The sequence below is a fragment of the Phaseolus vulgaris genome, chromosome 9 (genome assembly GCF_000499845.2).
Source record: "Phaseolus vulgaris cultivar G19833 chromosome 9, P. vulgaris v2.0, whole genome shotgun sequence".
Taxonomy (NCBI): Eukaryota; Viridiplantae; Streptophyta; class Magnoliopsida; order Fabales; family Fabaceae; genus Phaseolus; species Phaseolus vulgaris.
In genome coordinates this window covers 7,750,080-7,771,355 of record NC_023751.2, presented here as the reverse complement: position 1 = coordinate 7,771,355, position 21,276 = coordinate 7,750,080, and the positions used below count along the sequence as shown (strand labels likewise).

At 33.1% G+C, this 21,276-nt stretch overlaps 2 protein-coding genes across 3 annotated transcripts; both read left to right on the top strand.

The window, feature by feature from the left end:
* Positions 1–2,926: 2,926 nt before the first annotated feature.
* LOC137820792 (GATA transcription factor 25-like) lies at positions 2,927–7,134 on the top strand. 2 transcript variants are annotated; one of them, XM_068625043.1, is made up of 7 exons: positions 2,927–3,449; positions 3,554–3,640; positions 3,905–4,038; positions 5,437–5,544; positions 5,695–5,800; positions 6,661–6,720; positions 6,805–7,134. In XM_068625043.1, the coding sequence occupies exons 1-7, from the start codon at positions 3,216–3,218 to the stop codon at positions 6,904–6,906; spliced, it is 831 nt and encodes a 276-aa protein (XP_068481144.1). In that variant the 5' UTR covers positions 2,927–3,215; the 3' UTR covers positions 6,907–7,134. The 2 variants fall into 2 exon arrangements, 1 of the variants encoding a protein (XP_068481144.1); XR_011082682.1 differs by having other exon boundaries at positions 2,950–3,449; positions 6,040–6,720.
* A 3,151-nt stretch (positions 7,135–10,285) lies between these two features.
* LOC137820791 (GATA transcription factor 24-like) lies at positions 10,286–18,058 on the top strand. The gene is made up of 10 exons (XM_068625041.1): positions 10,286–11,566; positions 13,789–13,875; positions 13,967–14,100; positions 15,364–15,471; positions 15,556–15,667; positions 16,097–16,156; positions 16,883–16,954; positions 17,040–17,114; positions 17,229–17,309; positions 17,430–18,058. The coding sequence occupies exons 1-10, from the start codon at positions 11,345–11,347 to the stop codon at positions 17,493–17,495; spliced, it is 1,017 nt and encodes a 338-aa protein (XP_068481142.1). The 5' UTR covers positions 10,286–11,344; the 3' UTR covers positions 17,496–18,058.
* Positions 18,059–21,276: the final 3,218 nt, after the last annotated feature.

Sequence of the window (21,276 nt, the reverse complement as noted above, 5' to 3'; positions counted from 1 at the left end):
TCCCTTTGCATGAAAAAACACTTTAATCTTTAAAACAAATTGAAATAAGCTTTGTTTGAGAATCAAGATTGATCTTACAAAGATTCTAAACCCCCATAACAAAAACTAAATATAAAACACAACACAGCTTCAGGCTTCATGAGGACTTGACACATCAAAGTTTCCCATCTTCAACATATTGTGCTTAATGTAATAACATAAGGGATGTAGTGAACTGAAGGGTGTTCGATCACATATAGTACATTAAATGTTACTATTTGTTATGTTTCTCTCTTTTGTCTATTTGAATATGTTGTTAGGATTAATTGCATGGTTAGATAAGTTTTTTGTTTTAAATTTCGCATTATTGAGATATTTTACCTTTGTGTTGTTAACCAAATAAAAAATTTGGACATTTTTATTTTTATTTTATGGATATTGCATTTTATAGTCTTTTAATTCAAACCAAAATTGAAAATCAAATAAAATTTGTTCTTCTAAAATTTTTCGTTTTAATTCTAGTTGATATAAGAAGTAAGTCTAAATTATTATGCTTTATGCTTTTATAAATTTCAGATTGAAAATATTTCAATGAGAAGAACAATTCAAGACATGGAGAATCAATATGAGAGATTTACTCAAGGAACAAAGGGTATATGGACTTTTTTTGAATATAAATCACATAGAGAGGCATGTTATGAAGAAGATGGAGAAACCAAATTATATGATGATTTTGTTATCATTGTCAAATAAGGCAGTTTTTGAAGATAAACCATACATAGAAAGAGGTCTGCTCTAGAGGTGATGGAGAAAAGGACTTATAGGATAATTTTGCTATAGTTGTAAAATGAGGTCTTTTTTAAGGTTGTAAAGAATAAGACTTTTGCAGTGTTGTAGTTGAAGCTAGAGGATCCCTTTATGACAAAGTTAATTTGTAACAACTCTTTTATTGAAAAGGATGTTATTTAGGTTACCATGCTTGATGGGCTTATTAAAGTGGTAACATTTTTATGGCCAGTGACATATTTTGCAAAGCATATGCTATAGGCTCTGCTCTATACGGATAAAGATGTATGATAAAATTATTCATATATTGACTAATGTTTGTTATGTCTCGGACTTGAAGAATTATATATCTGTTTGTAGTAATAAATATGAAGTTATAGGTGTTGTGAGTGTGTTTCAAAGTTGAAGAAAAAACTTATATTCACTAAAGTCTTTGATTTGAAGGGTCATAAGTGTTGTGAGGAGAGTGATGCAAAACAGGGGGAATGACGTTGTTGTGATGTAAAGATCCAGGGAAGGTAGTCTTTATTCCCTTGAGGAGTCATTTTTGTTACATCTAAGCTTGTTATTGTCTTGTCTAACACCTCTTCTGGTAGCATAATTTGACAAAATGGGTCTAGGATATGAGTTCTGATGTGAATCAAAAATACATGAAGATGACTAAGGATGCTAAACTTGAAGGGTCATCTCAACAAGCAAATAAAGACTTTATCAATAGAAGAAATGGACAAGACCCAAAGCATTTAAAGTTCTTCTTATTAGTTTTCTCAAAGGATGAGGCTCAAGCTTAATTAATATCTTTTTGTAATATTTTTAAAATAGTTTTAAAATAGAAAATAAAGGAAAGGAGCATAGGACTTAGGAAGAGTAGTTCCAAAAGTCACTTTTGGAAGCTTGAGACTTGTTGGGCGGCATTTGCATGTGCCTTTGCCTTCCCATGCCTTTTCATTGTCCTTTTTCCTTTTGAATGATCGACCCTCTATTACTATATAAGGAGGAGCTTGGCTTTTGTAAAGACAAGTTGAAAGTTGAATATTGAAATTGAAAGTGAGGTTACTCTCTAGAATTTGAGTGGTTTCTTTGTGAGACTTGCTCTCCTTCTCTTTGTCTTATCTTGTGGGTTTTGGGAATCCTCAAGTGGCGGTACTCTCACTCATCTTGGAGCCTTCCACCATCCAAGTGGCGTAATCACTCCCATTGTCTTCAACCACATAAGTTTCTTCAACTCTTCATCTTTCTTCCATACCCATTCTATATCAAAATCTCTAAAACATGTTTTGCTTCTTGTTCTTGATTTTCAATCGGTCAAATGTTGCTATTGAATGTTTCTAATCAATAGTTTGTCATTGGTTCTTGTTTTAATCGGTTGAAATTACTTGTTGATGTTCTATTCGGTTAATGTTCTTGAAATGGGTTTCCCATGAGTTTTCTTGATTTGTGTTCTTGAAATGGGTTTCCATTTGGTTCTCTTGTTCTTGTTGTGTTCTTGAATTGCTTGTAGAATCTTGATCCAATTCTTGAAAGTGTCATATGATGTTTCAACTCCTAATCAACTCACATCAAGTTCTAAAGGATTTGATATCTTGCCCAAATGGAAACTTTTTTTTGCGGGCTAGCGGGCCAGCCCGCCTCGTCCCGTTGTTGGCTCGCACAGGGTGCGGGTTATGCGGGACGGGCTAATGCGTGTCAGCGGGTTGAAAACGTCAGCCCGCCCGATGGGTTACGGACCAATTCGCACAACCCGCTCCACTTTGTCACCCCTATTACCATGTAACGATCCTAGATAAAAAAAAAAATAGAATGTTTATAAACTTAAGGAGAGAATGAAACTTTCAAAGTTTCCTCACCCGAAAAAAGGGCAAATAAAATGTTTTTTTTATGAAGTCTAAACCAAAGAGACAAATTTTCTCATTGTGAAATTCAAAATTTAAGAAATTACACAAATTTTCTTTGTTTCTTTATATTTTTATAACAATCCGATCATTTGAAAAGTATTGGACTGATACCTCGACATATTATGCATAAATATATTTAATTGTTTGGAAAAGTATTACACTGTTTCTTAAAAAATATATTGTTGGTAATGTTAAAAAAGTAATTTTAGAAAATGTATGAAGGTGATTAATGTAACTTAAATCAAAAGATGGACAACCTCGTAAATAAGGACAGGTTCCATAGTCAAATATTCAGTATTTTTTTTTTCTCTCTCTCAGACTCTCTTCATCTTGTCGTTGCTTCACAAACCAACAACAACATATTCTCAGACGTATTTAAAGTTATCCCCATTGTCGTCGCTTTCTTTCTTCCACCGCCCTCTCTCCCTCATCACACTACGTTTTCAGTATTAGAATTAGGATTAGGGTTAGGGTTAGGGTTAGGGTTTCCTCTTGCTTCACTCGCGCGTAATGTAACACTTCCAAACCCCAAATTTTATCCTCCCACCAACAACAATGTACGACCCCATGAACCAGATCGTCCCGGCCGAAGACAACGACGCCGACGCCTCCGATCAACACATCCATTACAGCTCCCACACCATAGAAGACGTTGGCGCCGATGTCGAAGACGTTTCCGCCGTCTCCCTCTACGTTTCACCCCCTGAAATCTCTGTCCAGGATTCTAGCCAGCTCACGCTCTCGTTTCGGGGCCAAGTCTATGTCTTCGATGCCGTTACACCTGATAAGGCAGTTTCTTGTTTTCTTCTGTTTCCACTGTTTTTCTTAAAATCACTGTCTCTTCTGAGACTGAACTGAATTGTATTTCTTTCACTGCTACGACGCCGTTTCAGGTCCAAGCAGTATTGTTGCTGTTGGGAGGAAGTGAACTTACTCCGGGCTCGCAATGTGCGGTGGAACTATCCCCTCAAAATCATACGGTACGTTTCGACGGTAGAGCTTGAAGCTCAACGAATTTTAAGTCTGTCTGGATAAACTTCTTCAAAAGCACTTTTATGAGTAGAATTGAACCTCATATAAATGAAATCAACTTTTCACCTGATTTTTTTAAGAATTTAGACGGGAAAGCTTCTTTCGAAGTTACCGGGTATAATGTGATTTTAACTTATGCAGAAATTTATCCAATCAAAGCCTTTGTTTGTGAGGGTATTTTATAATTTTACGTTTGTTGATGATCGGTTTAGGGTTCAGTAGAATTTCCTGCAAGATGCAGTCTACCACAGCGAGAGGCATCGTTGAATAGGTTCCGTCAGAAGAGGAAAGAGCGATGCTTTGATAAGAAAGTTAGATATAGTGTACGTCAAGAAGTTGCACTCAGGTCTGAATCTGATAGTAAGCTTTCTACATGCAGTTAGATTCTTGAGCTTGATTACCAAACTATTTGCCTTTCTTTTCTTACACCATTTTGGTTTAGTGTATTATTGGATATATTAAATTGGTGATTTCTATGGTAAATATTCAAGAATACCTTGAAAAAAGTATCATCTCATCATGCATATATGGGTTTTATAGTTTTAGTTGGTGATGACATATTCTGAGGGATCGTTATTGATTAGATCGATGTGGACTAATGTCAAAACTGCACTATAAAACAGCCAGCAGAACCAGCATTTTTAGTTTTGGAAGGACTGGTTCCTGATTATTGTTTATATTGTTATGCTATGGTACAACAATAAAAATTGATTCCTGGTGGATTTTTAATTGACAAATAAATTGTTAAAGATTTGACGGGTTTTATGTAAAGCATTGTTTTTTATTCTCATTTAGCTTCTTTATAAATATAAGCGTGTTTTGGATTCCTGTACTTCCTATCAGAACCTGAATTGTGCTTATTTAGGGCCTATTTTTTGTTTTCTTTTAAAGAAAAAACGTTTAATTGATAAAAGGAATTTTAAAAGTTATATTAACTAGATAAGTTTTTCCTAAAAAAAGATGGCTTAGTGCTTTGCTCGTAAGTTAAAAGTAGAGCTTCTCAAAAAAGTTCTAGTTATGTCATCATAAATCTGTTCCTCAAAGTTGAAACAGGTGTACCGGTGCTGAGATATATGCCTAATGAATTCTATTATTTCTCTTGAAATGTGTGGTTTACATGAAGATATTCCAAAATCTGAGGTTTGAAAGGATTCAACTGTAGATAATTATATGGGATATGTTATGCTGAGCTATATGAATGTTATATTGTGTAAGTATTGGTATTGGATAGTTAAACTGTAGAGATACATCACTAATTTTGGAGTATCTGTGCATAATAGGTTTGTAAAGTAGTTAATAGTGGCCAGCTTACTGCAATTTCCCTACCAGAGTGGAGCTTATTTGCTCCCAAATGCTGGTATTGGAGTGTTTTGCTGTTATGGTGCACAGTGCCACAAAATAGCTCTTGGTAACTGAAACACATGGCATGGCACTCCTTCCTCTGAGATTTTTGTTGCTATAGCCATGCGTGTGTATTGGTATGTACGTATATAGTTGTTTGCATTATTTTAACAAATGGTTTGACGTCTCTTGATATTAAGTTGTTCTCATCAGCAAGTAACGTTGTGGGCACTTCATATTTCATATGTAATTAGTGCTATGCTATCAAATATGGAAGCTCTCATCTTTTGAAGGACTATCGTACATCATCCATGTTCCACATTTTATTCTTATTGCTCTCCATTTTAGCTGTTTGACTTTATTTGCTTCAATGCGTATATCTTACCTTATTTTTATTGTGTAGGATGCATCGTAATAAGGGTCAATTTACTTCATCTAAGAAACAAGATGGAGCTAATAGTTGGGGTTCAGATCAAGAGTCGGGACAGGAGGCTGTTCAATCTGAAAACTCGTAAGTTTCTCAGTGTTACTTAAGCAATGTTTGAACTTCTTTTTTTTCATAATTCCGTGACTGACTGGTTTTCTGGTGATTAAATTTGAGTCTTGAGGCATGCCTTTAGATGTTTTACTATCTCTTGTTTTCATGATTATGAATGTATAGTTGTACACATTGTGGAACAAGTTCAAAATCCACTCCAATGATGCGAAGGGGGCCATCTGGTCCAAGGTCACTTTGCAATGCTTGCGGGCTTTTTTGGGCAAACAGGGTAAGCATTTATCGATATGATTTGTATATTTTTTTGGGCGGGGGGATACCTGGCTCATCTTGTTTTCTATTTTGTTAGTATGTATACGTTCATCTTTTTAATTGACTGGAAGAAACCCTAAGACAACAAAAAAATACCATGTGTGTCTCATTAGATTTCCTTCCCATTCTCTAAACTATTTCCTGAGTGCTATGGTTAAAACCAATGGTAGTTTATGACATCTCTTCGTTATTAATTAGAGATTGGCTTGTTCACTTGTGGAGTGAACCACCCTTTCGTGCCAGATGAGATTTGTAGGAGCAAGTCCCATATCAGCTGGATGTGAGACACAACTCATTTAAAGCAGAGGCTCAGAGGCTCTCCCTCATCTGACTGCTATGGCATAAGAGTGGAGTCTACATCAGTCATATTCTTTCGTACAAATAATTCTCCAATATTCTTCTCTATTGGAAAAGCTTAACAGATTTGGGAATTATCTAAGTTGGTTGTCTTATTTTGCAAAGACATTGAAGACCTATATATCATTATCCTTATATTCAGTTCTGTGACGTTTCTGCCAGTAAATTATTTTATGTTATATTTTTTAGTACTGTTTCTGATTATCAAAATCTTGGGATGTTCTGTTTATTATCGCATTTCAGTTTGCTGCCTTAATATCTTACAATTTTTTTCTTAGAGACATCCGATGTTAATTTAATTTCCTTTCCCTCCCATTTCAAAGCATGTCAAGGAAGATGCAACTATATTCTTTCGAGCATTAAATTCAAATTTGCTCAACTATGAATCTGAAGTTTGCTAATTTCAGTAATTCTGAATTTGATTGTTGTTTAATCCAACATTCTGACACCGCAATTCTGCAGGGCACTTTGAGGGATCTTTCTAAGAGAAACCAAGAACACTCTCTTGTTCCACTTGAGCAGGTATGTTTCATTTATTATATCAAGTTATCTTTTACTCAGTATGTTAATATATGCATGATTCTTCTCTTCTGCACTTGATGACAGGTTGATGTGGGTAGTAATAATGACTTGGACTGTCGGAGTGTTATCCCGGCACAACATGACAATCATGTTAATGATATCAAAGCTTTGGTATCTGATCGTTGAGTTTTCCACTCACAGAAAATGCAAGTCTTTTACTGTGACATTCGCAGGTTTATAGTAATCCAATTCAGTTTTACCTATAGAATGTACAGTATATAGCGAAGTTCTCATCAATACAAGAGGTCTATTCCTATACTCGGATCGGTTGCATCAACTGTTTATATATGAATGTACAAAACTGGAATTGGAAATGACTTTATCTCGTATAAGAGGTCTATTTATATACTCTTAGATCAGTTGCATTAACTGTTTATCTATTAATGTATAAAACTGGAATTTTAAATGAACTTGATCTCGTTCAGTGGTCGTGGTTTTAGTTTAGCCTCGTGAAAAATGTGCGCAGTAGCATGCAAGAGTTCTGGTGGATGATTTTTTAACACCAAAGAGACTCGAGTTTATGGTTGTTTGACTAGTTAAGATATGACTCGAGTTTATAGTAAAGAATCATCAAACTACATATGGATGGTTTGAGATTACTAGAACTAGATACAGTGGATTTTATTATTCTTATCCCCAGTTCTGAAGTAAAAGTTCCTTCTTATTCTTGCTTTCATATCCAATACGTAAGAATTTTGTCTTTATATTTTCATCCGGTAAGGATTGTGGAACTTTAATGACAGTCGAGTGGAAATTCTTCTGCAGAAAAGATTCTCCTATATTCAAGATAGTAAAAAATTCTCCGATTATTCAAGAGTAAAAAGATTCTCCAATATTCAAGATAATAAAAGTAAAATAATATTTAAATGCAATTGAATATAAAATAAATAGTGAGTGAATCATTATCTCTTATTGTATTATATACTTGTAAAAAAAGTCATGACATGCATTGTTTCAGTTACAAAGAGTGTTACGGAGGTGCAGTTGCCAACTAGATGTATGATTAACTGCTGTGGTTACTATTCATTGTTAATGGATAATAATCATTAAGTATTTTTTTAACTCTATAAATCTATCAAATTTTGGTTTCAATTCTTTTTTTTTTTAATCCAATTGCTTTTAAAAGTGAATGGTTAGGTCTTCACTTTTGAATGCCTTAGTTAACGTTAACTTATTATAATTCAAGTCGTCACTGCACCTATTTTATAGTCATGATTATGTTAATGTGTTGTAAGTGACTGATATAGTTCATATTCCTTGCTTAATGAAAAACTTAGTGAAAGTTAAATTTGAAGTACATCAAAAGTAGACTGTAAACTGATTAAGTTCTGGTATGCAAAGCCTGTATTTTAACACGTTAGATAGGTTTGGTATATGAAATAAATGAGTTTTTTTTTCTAAGTTTGAATCTGATTCGTAAAAATTTGCAAATACTGTGAGCTAAATAATAATATGAGAAGTATTTTTTAAAAATAAATCAATCAAACTAAGAAATATATACTATTTTTTTCATTTTTAAGCTCAAATCAATTAAAATGTTGCATCAGATTTTTTACATTCCATGACCAATAGATATTATGCATTAATTATGTATAAAGCTTTGATGTAACAATTTCTCTGACTCTTATGAACTTTATATTGGTAAAAGACTTATCATTCTTACACATTTTTTTACAACCAATATTCTTACACCTTTTAATACCCATATAAAAAAAATTGTTTCTAAAAAATTGTTTATCAATTCAATTGTGAATTACCATATATTATTTTAATTATCATTGCAATTTGGAATAAAATAATAACAATAATAAAAATATAATCACAGAACTAGTATTTCAAAGGTATATATTATATTACAGACGTGAAGTTCTGTTTCCATGTAGTAAATATAAAACAAAATAAAGGATAAACTAAAGTAAAGAAATTATAAATTAAAAAATAATTTTTTACTTTGTGAGTTAATTTAAAATTAAATCAGAAATTTAATTTATTCACTGTTTTTTATTTCTTCTATAATACCTACGAAAAAATCACAACAATATTTAAAATATTGAAGTTAACTAATTAATACAATGATATTGAGTTTATTTAAATTTAAAAAAATAAATTTGATTCGTGATAAGAAGAGGACAAACTCAACAAATGTCAATTAATTATCATGTCCGGAAATTGTTACTAAACTTGAACCAATATTCTTTTTCTAACTTTATTAACTAATTTACTCTCTTTTTTTAAGTAAATATTTTGTTTAAACACACTTTCCTTTTATTTGTATTTATTTGTCATCTATAAAGTTGAAAATCATATTAATTACATTTTTTTTATCGTATACTCTATGTATCATGTAATCTTTAATCTTATATTTATTGTGGAGTGGAATGAAAAATGGGAGTAAATAGAAACTCAATAACTATTTTATTATAATTTATAAAATTTATTGGACTATTTGGTCTCTACAAAACAACCCTAAAAAACTGGAAAGAATATCTTTGTTATGAAAACCTATATGAGAAAACTATAAGAAGTTAAAATGCAGTTATTTTCTTTATAAGCCAAAAGCAACTCAAAGATTTTGAAGAAATTAAATGAAAATAACTTTTGTGAACTTATGTTCATAAATTTACTGATCATGCTATAAATTTTGTTTACCTTTTATATATTTATTTCAAGTATTAAAGGAGAATTTTATCTAAATATTGTCAAAGACGTAAATAAGTTTTTCCCTGTGTAAGTATTTTAAAATTTTATTTTATTTACTCATTTTCAGGTTTGAATCACTAATATTTTAAAAAAAGTTGTCATTTTAAATTCATTTTATAGAGTAGCATATGATAGTCTTTAATCTATTGATAAATTTTGGGTTAAAAACATGCATTTAAAAATTAGCAATTGAGTGAATTACAAAACAAAAGTAAGTCTGACTCATACACAAAAACATTAATACACGGAAATTATTAATAAACAAATTTTAGTATAAGACAATTAGACGATTTGTAATTTTAGTATATTATCGAATGTAAAAAAAAACTTTAAGAAAAACTTTGAACTTATTTTGTGCTGTAAAATTGCGTCCAGAAAAAAAAATAGTAATATTTAGGATTTACTTAAAACTATTTTTACTACATGGGAATTAAATGTAGTGTCTTTTTTTCAAACTAATATAAAGATTTTGAGAAGGAGGGTTAGTGCTTTCTCTGTTGGATCGTCCAAAGTCCAAACAAAAAATGCTTTAATTTGTACCAACAAAAAAAGCTTGGTAAAGTGATGCACACTATCAATAGAATAAAATACACTCTTTTTTTTGGGAAAAATGTTTGTTAATGGATAACTTATCATATATTGTTCTCTTTCTTGTTTTTCTTATTACCATGTTCTAATGTTTCTACATTCTATATGATGTAACCAAAAATATCCTAAGATGTGAGGTGGTGGTAGGGTGTGGTGTGTTTCATAAATTGCAAAAAGGAAAACATATTTGAAGCAAACATCTAAAACAGTAAGTGCAATAATTTAATGTTTTTTAATAAAGAAAATGACACAAACAGAATCCAAGAGACCAAGGAACCACAAAGCAGATTCCGATCCAACATCATAATATTCATCCCACGAACTATCTATAAATGGTTGCTTCCCACTTCCAATAATACACCATCTCACGTTACATCATCACTCCCACTGCTATAAAAATCATAACATTCTACACTCTTTTCATCGCTTCTTTCATAATCTTAAAACATAAAGGATTTCTGTCAAGGAATTAAGAATACAAAGTATTTAATACGCATATATTTCAAAAGTCTTTTGGATTTTAATCCTAACTCAACTCCATAAAACTGGTTCATAGGATTGAGGTTTACTTATATATGGAATAACATACTATGGGTAATGGTCTGATAAACCCAACAAATATTCGTTAAGATAGACTCGAAGATGACTCTGATATAATGTGAAAGTGGACTTTAAGCCTAACTCAACCCTATAAAACCGGTTCATAAAATTGAGATTTACACCCACTTATATACAATGAAATACTCTAATTTCTAGTCGACGTGGGAATCTCCGGTTCTTTTAATTTCTTAAATATTAACATCTGAACAAAAATAAAGCTTAAAATATTTTTAATAAAACTGCTAACAAATTAGATACATGTGTAACTAACTAGAAAACCGAAAGTTGAATTATTTGAGCAATTATTAAGTGGCTAACCTATTATGTATGTATGAGTAGACGTGACGTGAGATGGCAGCAACACTGCTCTGCGAACCGTTAACTCGAGAAGAAGTACCTACGCCCTACAACCGTACACCTTCTCACAAGGGATAACTAACTACCACTTTCATTCTTTCTTTCTTTCTTCATATTCTCTCTCTCTCTCTTTTCAACAACACGCTCACGCCGTCAAACCAATTTTCACTCTCTTCTCTCTCCAGATCTTCACTTCCTCCATTTTTCTCTCCTTCTCCAACCTTCCACCACCTTCTTCTTAACTCAATTTCCCTCACGTTAACCATGCTCCACCGCCTCACAAATTAGGGTTTCTCTTCTCCAAGACGTGGGGGAATTCATGGCGTCCGTCAATCCGCAGCCTCTGCACTTCCAGGACCCTGCGATACCCGTCCATGACGACGATGACAGTGATGGTGCTGATGACGATGTTATGGATGACTTGGAGGATGCGCATATTGCCACTCATGAAGCGCTGCCTGCTATGCCCTCCAGGACTAGCGAGCTTACTCTTTCTTTCGAGGGTGAGGTTTATGTCTTTCCCGCAGTCACTCCTCAGAAGGTGATGATTCTATTTTTATACTCTCTTTTTTTAACATGTCTTGGAATGTTCTCGAACTTCGACGATTTTTGTTTTTTGTTTTGTTATGGTATTGTTCGTCGTTTTGTTGACATAATTCATTGCAATTGGCTTGGGTCCTATAGGTTTTTCGGTAAATCTAACAAATTGAGGGGCGGTGAGTGTAGCGTGAGGATTGTAGAAAAAGTAAATAACACAAAGGTTTTAACTAATTTTAATAAAATTACATGCTCTGTAGCTTGCGGATATAGATATTTTCTTTCAAAGTAGAGATAATGAAACAGTAGACACGGAATGAAGTAAAATTCCATCAACGAGATAGTTTTATGCAATGGTATGTATTTTTGTTGTAAGGGGGTAATCCGAAGCGAGTGAAACTCTGCAGGATGTGTGGGCTACGTCTCGGTCACAATTAAAGAAAGATATGAAAATGTGCTACAGAGTTGGGTTGTTTGTTTACAATATGTTATTATTAAGCTATTTATTGAAGAAGAAGCAGTTTGGAAAGGCTCAGTATTGGGAATGATATAGATGTAGCCTCTGACCTAGGCTTCACCATTTTGGATATTGCATTGTACCAAGACTTAATTGCGTCAACTAAACGAGATAGCACTGTAATTTTTCTTAAGTAGAATGTAATAAGTTATAAACTATAATTACCAAAATAGAAGGGTTTTTGAGCCCATTTCGGATACTTTTAAGGATTTGAAATTTTAAGTTAATATCACGGAGACATTATAAAATAAATTAAACTCGCTTCTAATATATTATGGGATGAGATCATTTGTGTCATAAATGATGCGTGTCCCATTATAGAGCTCCGTGGAGTGTTTAGTGAGTTTCAAATGAATTTTAACCAGTAAAAGAGTATATTTTATTAATATTCCTCTTGAGTCTTGAGCCTTAGTAGTATCCATAATCCGAGTCAACTAATGATAGGAACTTGAGTATAATATATATGGGGTGCAAAATAGCCTATCAAGTGTGTGATAGGTGGGTGGGGATTATCATTAGTTCACATAATCAGCCAAAGGAGCATTTTAATTATTTTTATATCTCATAAAAGGTGAACTCAGGGAAAGGTATGTGGTGACTGTCATATGGATTATATGGAATCAAAGAAACAGGATTCTAGAACGGAGCTGAAGTGATAATGTGTATGATGCAAATGAAAACAAAATACCCAAAACACAATTCTCTTATGCTGATCTGTACCTTAGCCCTAGGCTTTGTGTGAGAATGCTGATATAGACGGGCCCTTTTTGAGTTGAGTAATACAGAGGAAGTCTCGGTAAGTGGGAGGATTTCAGAATATAAACTTGCCTATTCATCTATATTCAGTGTATACACATATATTTTTTAAACTCATACTGTGCCCACACAATTAAAGGTAATACAAAACACAAGCAGCATCGCAAGTATTTTGCAGTTTATCATGGCATGTAATGTTGGCTAATTGTTTGTTCAGTGCATACATACGCATAGTTGAGGTTAGTTGTATCAGGAAAATAGAGATAGCAAACACAGGGAAGAAGATGCATACAAATTATGCATTGGCTGAAGCAAGAACCTGGAAGCTATCTAAAGGTTACAGGGAGGTCATGGAACACAATTCCAGATGAACAATCACAATACATTAGTGCTGTAAATTGCTGTTGGACAGGTTGTCTTGGACCAAATTGAAATGGTGATGGCCAATTTAGCGCATATAGGTTAATAATTCTAAAGACATGTTTTTAAGTGTTTTGAGCCTTTCTATACTAGGTTGTCAATGATAAAACCACAAGCAAGGTATAAGATTTAGTTAGATATAGGAAGGACTGTATATGTGTGTGGTAAATTGCACGATAGATACTAAGTATCAAACACTGAATGACAGGTTGGTTTTGTATAAAGGATTGGAACATCAAAGTGTTCTGCTTATTTATTTATTCTTTTTTTCTGGTAAAAAAATATTTAACTATTTAGTTCTCACTTCTTAGTTAGATTTTGAGGAGGAATTCTCCAAATGCTAGGTACTTGTCAATTGATTTTTAGAGCTAACCAAACCTTTGATAGTAAAAGTGAAGCTAACTATTTTCTGATCATTTCAAACAATTGATGGAACATATAAAAACCAGCATTTAAATTAAACCTATGTAATGTTCAACTCTTCGAAAGAATGGCGACAGAGGAATGCTTGGTGATCAAATTTTACTTTGCAGGTTCAAGCCGTCTTGCTGCTTTTGGGAGGACGTGATGTGCACGCAGGTGTGCCTGTAGTTGAACTACCATTTGATCAAAGTAACAGGGTAATGTATATTTACTAACGAGATCAGATTGATATCTTGTATTGCAATTTTAGGCTTGCATTTGAGTTTGAGTACTTTACTAAAACTCTAGGGTATGGGTGATAATCCAAAGCGTTCGAACCTTTCACGAAGAATAGCATCCTTGGTCAGATTCCGCGAGAAACGAAAGGAGAGATGTTTTGACAAGAAAATTAGGTATACCGTGAGAAAAGAGGTGGCACAGAGGTAAATAAAATTTTGTATGGCACCCGTTTCACCTAAATATGTGATGACTTTTTTTCCAATGGAAATTGACTTGGTTGTGATAATAATATCATCACTCAGTTATCTCAGCGTTTATACTCTTAATCACTGTGGTAGGTCTTTGAAACATAATTATCAATCTTGGATAGGTGCGTAGTGGCTAACTCTAAATGTTCAATAGGGGGAGGGATAGCCGTTATTTTAAATATTATAATACAAACTAAATAATAAAAAATAAAACAAAACAAAATATCTGAAATTAAAGAAATTCATGATAAAGAAGAAATCACCGAAATTAAATTTTACACAATATGAAACTCGGATATTTCTCTTAAATAGCGTGTCTATGTCGGATACACGTATCAGACACGTACACTCGTCCGATATGTATTAGTGAAGTTTCCAATTCAAAAAATATATTACTTTGTTGAATTCTGACGATTCTAACATAGGTTTAATACAATTTTAAAAAGGAGAAATACATTAATTTTCTAAAAACTCAATATTTGTATAAATTTTTAATATGATTATAAAAATAAATAACAAATCCTTTTGAATATGAAAAACATCTTTTTGTTAAAAAAAATCAAACATATTTGTCCACAAATTTTTATTGTCAATTTATATAATTCATAATTATATAATATATAAATATATGTTCTTGTATCTTACATTTTAAAAATTATACGTATTTTCGTATTCGTATATGTTTCTGTATTTTCGTATTCGTGTGTTGGTGTATTATTACATAGTTTACACAGAATCACCGGCAATCAAGGAGCAACAATAACATACTAATAAAGTAAAAAAAATGAAAGATGATGGTAAAATTAAAAGAATGTAAAATACTAAATAAGATGAAAAATTTAGCATAATGTGATCTGGGTGGGAGTTATAAAAAACTGTCAATGTCACAACTCTAGCATTATGTTCCCGTGATAAACAAGTTATAAAAATATTGTCCAGACTAACATTAACAGGGCGAACCCAATACATTTGAACTTGATTGTGATATGTAGAGTTTATAATGTCAAGGGGTAGTCATCAGGTAAAGTCAAATCAGTGAGCATATTTCTCAGCAGCTATAAGGACTGTGGAACATAATGCGTTATGTTGATAGTTTTTTTAGGGCTCCTCGTAGGGCTTTGTTTGATTTCAGGTTGTTTTTTAAGTTTAATGTGTTCTTTTATATTTATATTTATAATTTTTTTGAGTTCTGTTTTTTATGTCTTTTAATCTTGCTAGAATGCATAGGAAGAATGGGCAGTTTGCATCCTTGAAAGAAAGTCCAGGTTCATCTAATTGGGATGCACGGAGTTCTGCTCAAGATGGCACTTTTCATTCTGAATCTGTGTGAGTTTTAAAGTTTGGATGTATTGTTATTCCATTTCTGTAAACATTAATTATTCACGCTCCTTGCTTTTTCATGTCTTCTAGACGTAGATGTCACCATTGTGGTGTCACTGAAAATAATACTCCTGCAATGCGTCGGGGGCCAGCTGGACCAAGGACTTTATGCAATGCATGCGGCCTTATGTGGGCTAACAAGGTTAGTCATTGTGCAATAAGTTTGGTTGTGATGAAATGCTTGGTGTGAACTTCAACATCTGAATTTCATTAATTCCAACAACAAAAATATTTTCCTCTAAATGAAGTCAGCTACATGGATGAAATGATATACTATCGTGTAGTTTTATGTCAAACTTCTTGTCTTCAGAAAGGCCATATACGTTTGAAGTAGAATTATCAAAATCTGATGTATAATATTTTTTCCCTAATAATAATTGGCAGCTGTTTTGGATTTCTTTAGCTTAGGTAGGCTACTATAGTGTGTAAACTAAGCCATGGCCATTTATTATCTTCAATGGTGCCCTTCCATTGTTCATGTCATGGACTTGGTCCCCCCAATGGTAATAAGAACTGTTTGCACCTTGCAAATATCTTCATTTCCCCTGAATCCACTTCTTAACTCTGACAGGGCACACTCAGAGATCTCAGCAAAGGAGGAAGAAATCTTTCTGTTGAGCAAAGTGATCTGGTATGTATGTAAGACAGAGAGCTTAATTTTCTTCCAATTTATTCCCTGATTGTAACTGCGAAGGGGATCAGTTTTACTTATATTTTCAATTATCAGTTCCAAATGAAACGGTTTCATTGATGGATCTGTTATAAATTCTCGGGTGTGCAATATCTTAAGTTTTTCCTTGGTAAATAATTTCACACTTTTTTTATGGGAAAATTAAATTCATTAGAGATAAAAAGAAAGGTAAAAGTAGGGGGAGGATAACGTAATATCTTGGTCATGAGTAAAGTTACTGATGCTCTAAATTACGATTCAGTCACTTTCCTTTAGTAACAAAGTCAAAGATCACTGGTAAAAAAAACCCCATTGGATAAAGGTATCTGGATGAAACTTTCCAGTTAAATACTTCTGATTCTCACCAACAGTGAAAACAGTTGACATGAATAATAAATTTCCTTTATCCTGTGTTTTAATGGAGGAAGTAATTTTTTAAAGAATTTAAAATACTCTGTAGTGAAATATGTTGTTCGGATGATCTTTCTTTTGAAGAACATTTTAAAAATACGATATTATTTTAATCATTTAAAATTATAGAATTTAAATTCTATTAAAATAGGTTAGAATTGGAAATTTTTGGACTGTCTTTTATCACACATCTGTCTTTTCATTCTCTTATCTCCTCTGTCTCTCTCCCCTTTCTCATACGTTCTCTCCTCCTCTCAACGTGAATGGAATTTTCAGGACATTCCTATTGATGTCAAGCCGCCTACTTCTGTTATTGAAGGGGAATTGCCCGGAATCCATGATGAGCAAGTACAATCTTTTACATATTGCAAATTCATTTTCGGCACTGCATTTTTTTTTTTCATTTTCATGAAAATTTTCATGGGGTATGCAGGGTAGTTCTGAAGATCCGTCCAAGTCCAACACGGCTGATGGTTCCAGTGGTCATGCAGTAAACCCTAGTGATGAGGTAGTTTTATTATATATGCGTGCATAACATTTTCTCAGGTATTGCGAAAATGAAAGCATATAATGAATTGCTATGATACTTGTCTAATGGGTATTGGGGTGATTTCTTATTCAGGAATTGCCTGAAACTGCAGACCACTTTAGGAATGCTCTGCCACCAGGACTCGGTGATTCTTCAACAAATGACACAGAACAGGTATTCACAACTCTACACAATTGTACGGGCGACTTCATCTGAGTTTAAATAGCCACTCTTTACCAATGAAAGTTAAAATGTAGGTAACAAAATTATTTATAACATTCATTTGATCTTCAGGAACCTCTGGTCGAACTTTCTAATCCTTCAGATACAGATATAGACATTCCAGGAAACTTTGATTAGAAGGTACTAAGTGATTCATTACGTTGAGGGGTTTTATATAATGGTCCCTCTGTAGTATACTGTTGATGTACTAATGAGATGCAGATCTAGAAGCAGTGATACATACCAGAAATAATTAGAAAATTGGGGGTTATGACTGATTGTAGCCCTCGGAAATGGAAATGATTACGGATTAGCATATGTCAAGAAGCTCTGCTATTCCGGCCTAACATTGTTTGTGTATATGTTACAATGTGATTTTTCTGAAGTGTTTATATCATAAAATATTCATTAGTCAGGTGTGTTACTACTACTCACTATAATAATTTCATTGAGATCAAAGCTCTGCAACCCTGATTTTAGAGATGGTGATATGCTCTGCCACTCAAGGATGGGTATTTGAACATCAACGCAGCGGTGTGCTAATTAGGACCTTCAGTGAAGTTTAGGCTTCTGCTGCTCGCTCGCCTCTTGGTGAGAACATTTCAATATGTTATAATTAGTACAGGTAGACTTGTTCCAAATGTACATATACATATAAAATAAATATTAATCATCGTCTTCTCTGTGTTCTTTCTTCCATACACATGCTGTTGCGCTGAGCCCAAAACAATTGCCACTGTCGTCATTATTATAGTCAGTAGTATTAACAATGTGCATAGTTATAGTAAGATATAATTGTTAGAATTTTTAAGCTTACTTCAAGTCAATTAACCAGTATGTGCAAGTTCCGAAACTGAATTTATAGTACTATAGGAGAATTACTATATTTAACTACTTTTAGAAAACTATTACTCTCTTCCTCACATTATATGTCTTATGTAATAAGAGAACATAGATTTCAAAATAAATTCCATTTTAATTTTTTAATATAATAATAATAATTTTTTCATTTCTACCCCTAATAATATTTATAATAGAAAAAAATATAAATAAATTAACAGTGATATGGAAACCCATTAAACCCTACTCAACCAATTCTTTGATTTAGAAAATCAGTATTGGGTAATGTTCTCAGAAGAAAAAAGATCCATATAGTGCAGACAAAGATTGATATTTTAGGGATGCATTTTTCTCAAAGAGTCTAACACCTAAGCCGAAGAGTTACTTAACTTTCTAGATCAATCATTGACTATCAAACATATTCCACAGTTTTTGGGGATCCTCAACTATATCAGGGATTTCATCCTTCATTCGGGCAAATAAATATACTAGCCATTTTCTAAACTTTTCAAGAAAAACCCTCCTCCTTGGGGAGGAGAGCAAACTCGAGTCATACAAGAACTTAAAAATATAGCTCAGTCACCTTCGGCTCTAAAAATACTAGGAAATGGGAAAAGGATCCTCCAAACAGATGTTAGTGACCATTATTGGGGAGGAGTGTTAATAGAAGAAATCGATGGGAAAAACTATTTGGACACTGCAGTGAACAATTCAAAGAAGCTAAGAAACATTATCATACCACCTTCAAGGAGGCGTTAGCAGTAAAAAATGGGATCAAAAAATGTTATTTACACCTGAGAGGTACAAATGGATAACTCTTTTTTTCCAAACATCTTAGAGTTCAAGAACAAAATACCTCTTGACCCACAAATCCTAAGATTAAAAGATTGGCTCTCTAGGTACGATTTTAATGTTAAGCATATCAAAGGAAAAAGATCCTTTCTCTTAAAGAAAAAAAGATCCTTTCTCTTAAAGAAAAAAAAGGAAAATTCCAAAACACAAGCTTCAACAATCGACTTCAATCATCATTGGTCATAATAGGCCACATTTCTAAAACCCTGCTGCACAATTCTGATTTTGGAATGAAGCATATTTGTGGCGGACCTTTGAGAACTATCCTTTAGATGATAGTTATAAACACCAACTTACAAATCATCTTAGAGAAATTAATGGTTTCCCTAAAGATCAATCATCCCGCTCTACCCAGAATGTTACTAGAGTGATTCCTAGCCCCTCTTCTCATCTAAACTACTTCAAATCTTCAACAGAATTCTATGTTCCAGAAGATTTAGTTATAATGAACGGTTAATGGAATAAATTATTCACAAAAAGATGTTTCCCTATAATGATCCTTTGCATGGAAGTATGACCAAGTCTCAGGCTTATCAATTCAACTGTTCAGTTTCTACCCGATCAGATAGGTGAAGAGTCTGAAGTAAAGTGAATGAAGGGAATATATCGTACTCCAAACGGTAAGATAAGGTGTGCCAGTGTGATATCCAATTGATGTCGTACTCATGACAATAAGATTATGTAATTTCAACTATAAGATAAGGTGTGCAATATAATATCCAAATAAAGGTGATCTCATGGAGATATTATGTACGACCTCGGTCAGCTCCAGTTGTAACATGAAAAGTTGTAACATGTAAAGTTATGATAAGATTGTAAGACGTGTGACAAAAGTAGTCCCTGAAATGGATTACGCTAGGACATCCTCTATAAAAGGGAATAGTTTGTAATGAAAAGACAAGATGAAATGAATAAGAAGACCTGTACAACAATATCTTCTTTCTAAAACATTTCTCTTTGTGAAAGCTTTTTCTAAATGATTTATAGTATAACCTTAAACTACTTAAATTAACAAAAACAAATCACTGCCATTTGTATGGTTGGTTCATCTCATATTTTATTAGACTTAGACAATCCAATGTGGAGACTATCACCGGACTTTCGGCCATAAGGTGTACTTTGCATCTGCTAAGCTGCAATATATTTGTTGGCTAATTCTTTTTGAAATTCTTTAATGGCCCCAACTTTCTGGGACACTTTTAGGAAGCAACTGTATTTGACCCATATGTACAAAACCATTTATCTAATGCTAGTTTTGCAAAGACCACACACTATATATGTCAGGTAGCAGATGTAATATGTCAGCTTACTATATATGTTGTTGTGATGTGAAGAATACTAATATAATTGCAATGCTAATGTCGTTACATAGATGGATCTACAAACACTTCTCATTGGTTTGAGTTAAATTTGTTTTTAATCTTTCAAATTTAATTTTTTTTTCTAATTAAATAATTTGAAAAAGAAACTTGACTAATACCTCTACCAAATGTCTTGTACAGAAAACATTGCTGAAAATAAACATTTCAGAGAAAAATAAACATATAATGATATAACTATATTAGTAATAGGAATAAAAACTTAGTAATAAATTAATCAAGCAACTAGAAGCATATTTAAAATAAGAAAGTTTATCGCACTGGCGTCACTCAATTATAAAATAAAAGAGCTTTATCACCGCATATTTGGTCTTTGTATGGACAAGTTAGTCCTAATGATCCAAAGAAGATGACTGAAGAGAAATGGCGCATGGTGCAGGAGGTGCTTAGTGATTCTCGTAAAGCTTCAGGCCTCAAAGTTAATATCTTCAAGTCTAGTCTAGGTTCTTGGTTTCTTGAAATATTTCTCGGCAAAAATTGATAAGTTTATGGTATAGTTGACTTTTCTCATATGGTAGTAAATGAATATCTCAGAGGGGACTCTATTTTGGCATCAATATTCAGAATGGGGTGTGGGACAAGAGAAAGTATTTGTTTGATACTCGGGTTGGGACCAACATTGCTTTGCTTGAACGAATGAATATTGATGCGTATATCTGGTCAACGTCGTTGTACAATTCCACGCCCATAAATTATATATCAACCTTAACGGTCATTTTGATGCTTGAAAATGCTCTTCCCTTCCAACTTTTCTGTCTGCGGCATCTTTTCAAACATATTTTTTTTTTTTTAAAAAAAACGAAGGTCACAATTGGCAAGTCAAAATCGCAAGAGCATCCTTTTCTTTA

Excerpts from the sequence above, each read along its gene's own strand:
- LOC137820792 (XM_068625043.1), top strand. The coding sequence starts at position 3,216 with ATGTACGACCCCATGAACCAGATCGTCCCGGCCGAAGACAACGACGCC. Across the intron at positions 3,450-3,553 it reads ATGCCGTTACACCTGATAAG|GTCCAAGCAGTATTGTTGCT; the intron begins GCAGTTTCTTGT and ends ACGCCGTTTCAG. Across the intron at positions 4,039-5,436 it reads CGTCAAGAAGTTGCACTCAG|GATGCATCGTAATAAGGGTC; the intron begins GTCTGAATCTGA and ends TTTATTGTGTAG.
- LOC137820791 (XM_068625041.1), top strand. The coding sequence starts at position 11,345 with ATGGCGTCCGTCAATCCGCAGCCTCTGCACTTCCAGGACCCTGCGATA. Across the intron at positions 13,876-13,966 it reads CATTTGATCAAAGTAACAGG|GGTATGGGTGATAATCCAAA; the intron begins GTAATGTATATT and ends CTAAAACTCTAG. Across the intron at positions 15,668-16,096 it reads GCCTTATGTGGGCTAACAAG|GGCACACTCAGAGATCTCAG; the intron begins GTTAGTCATTGT and ends TAACTCTGACAG.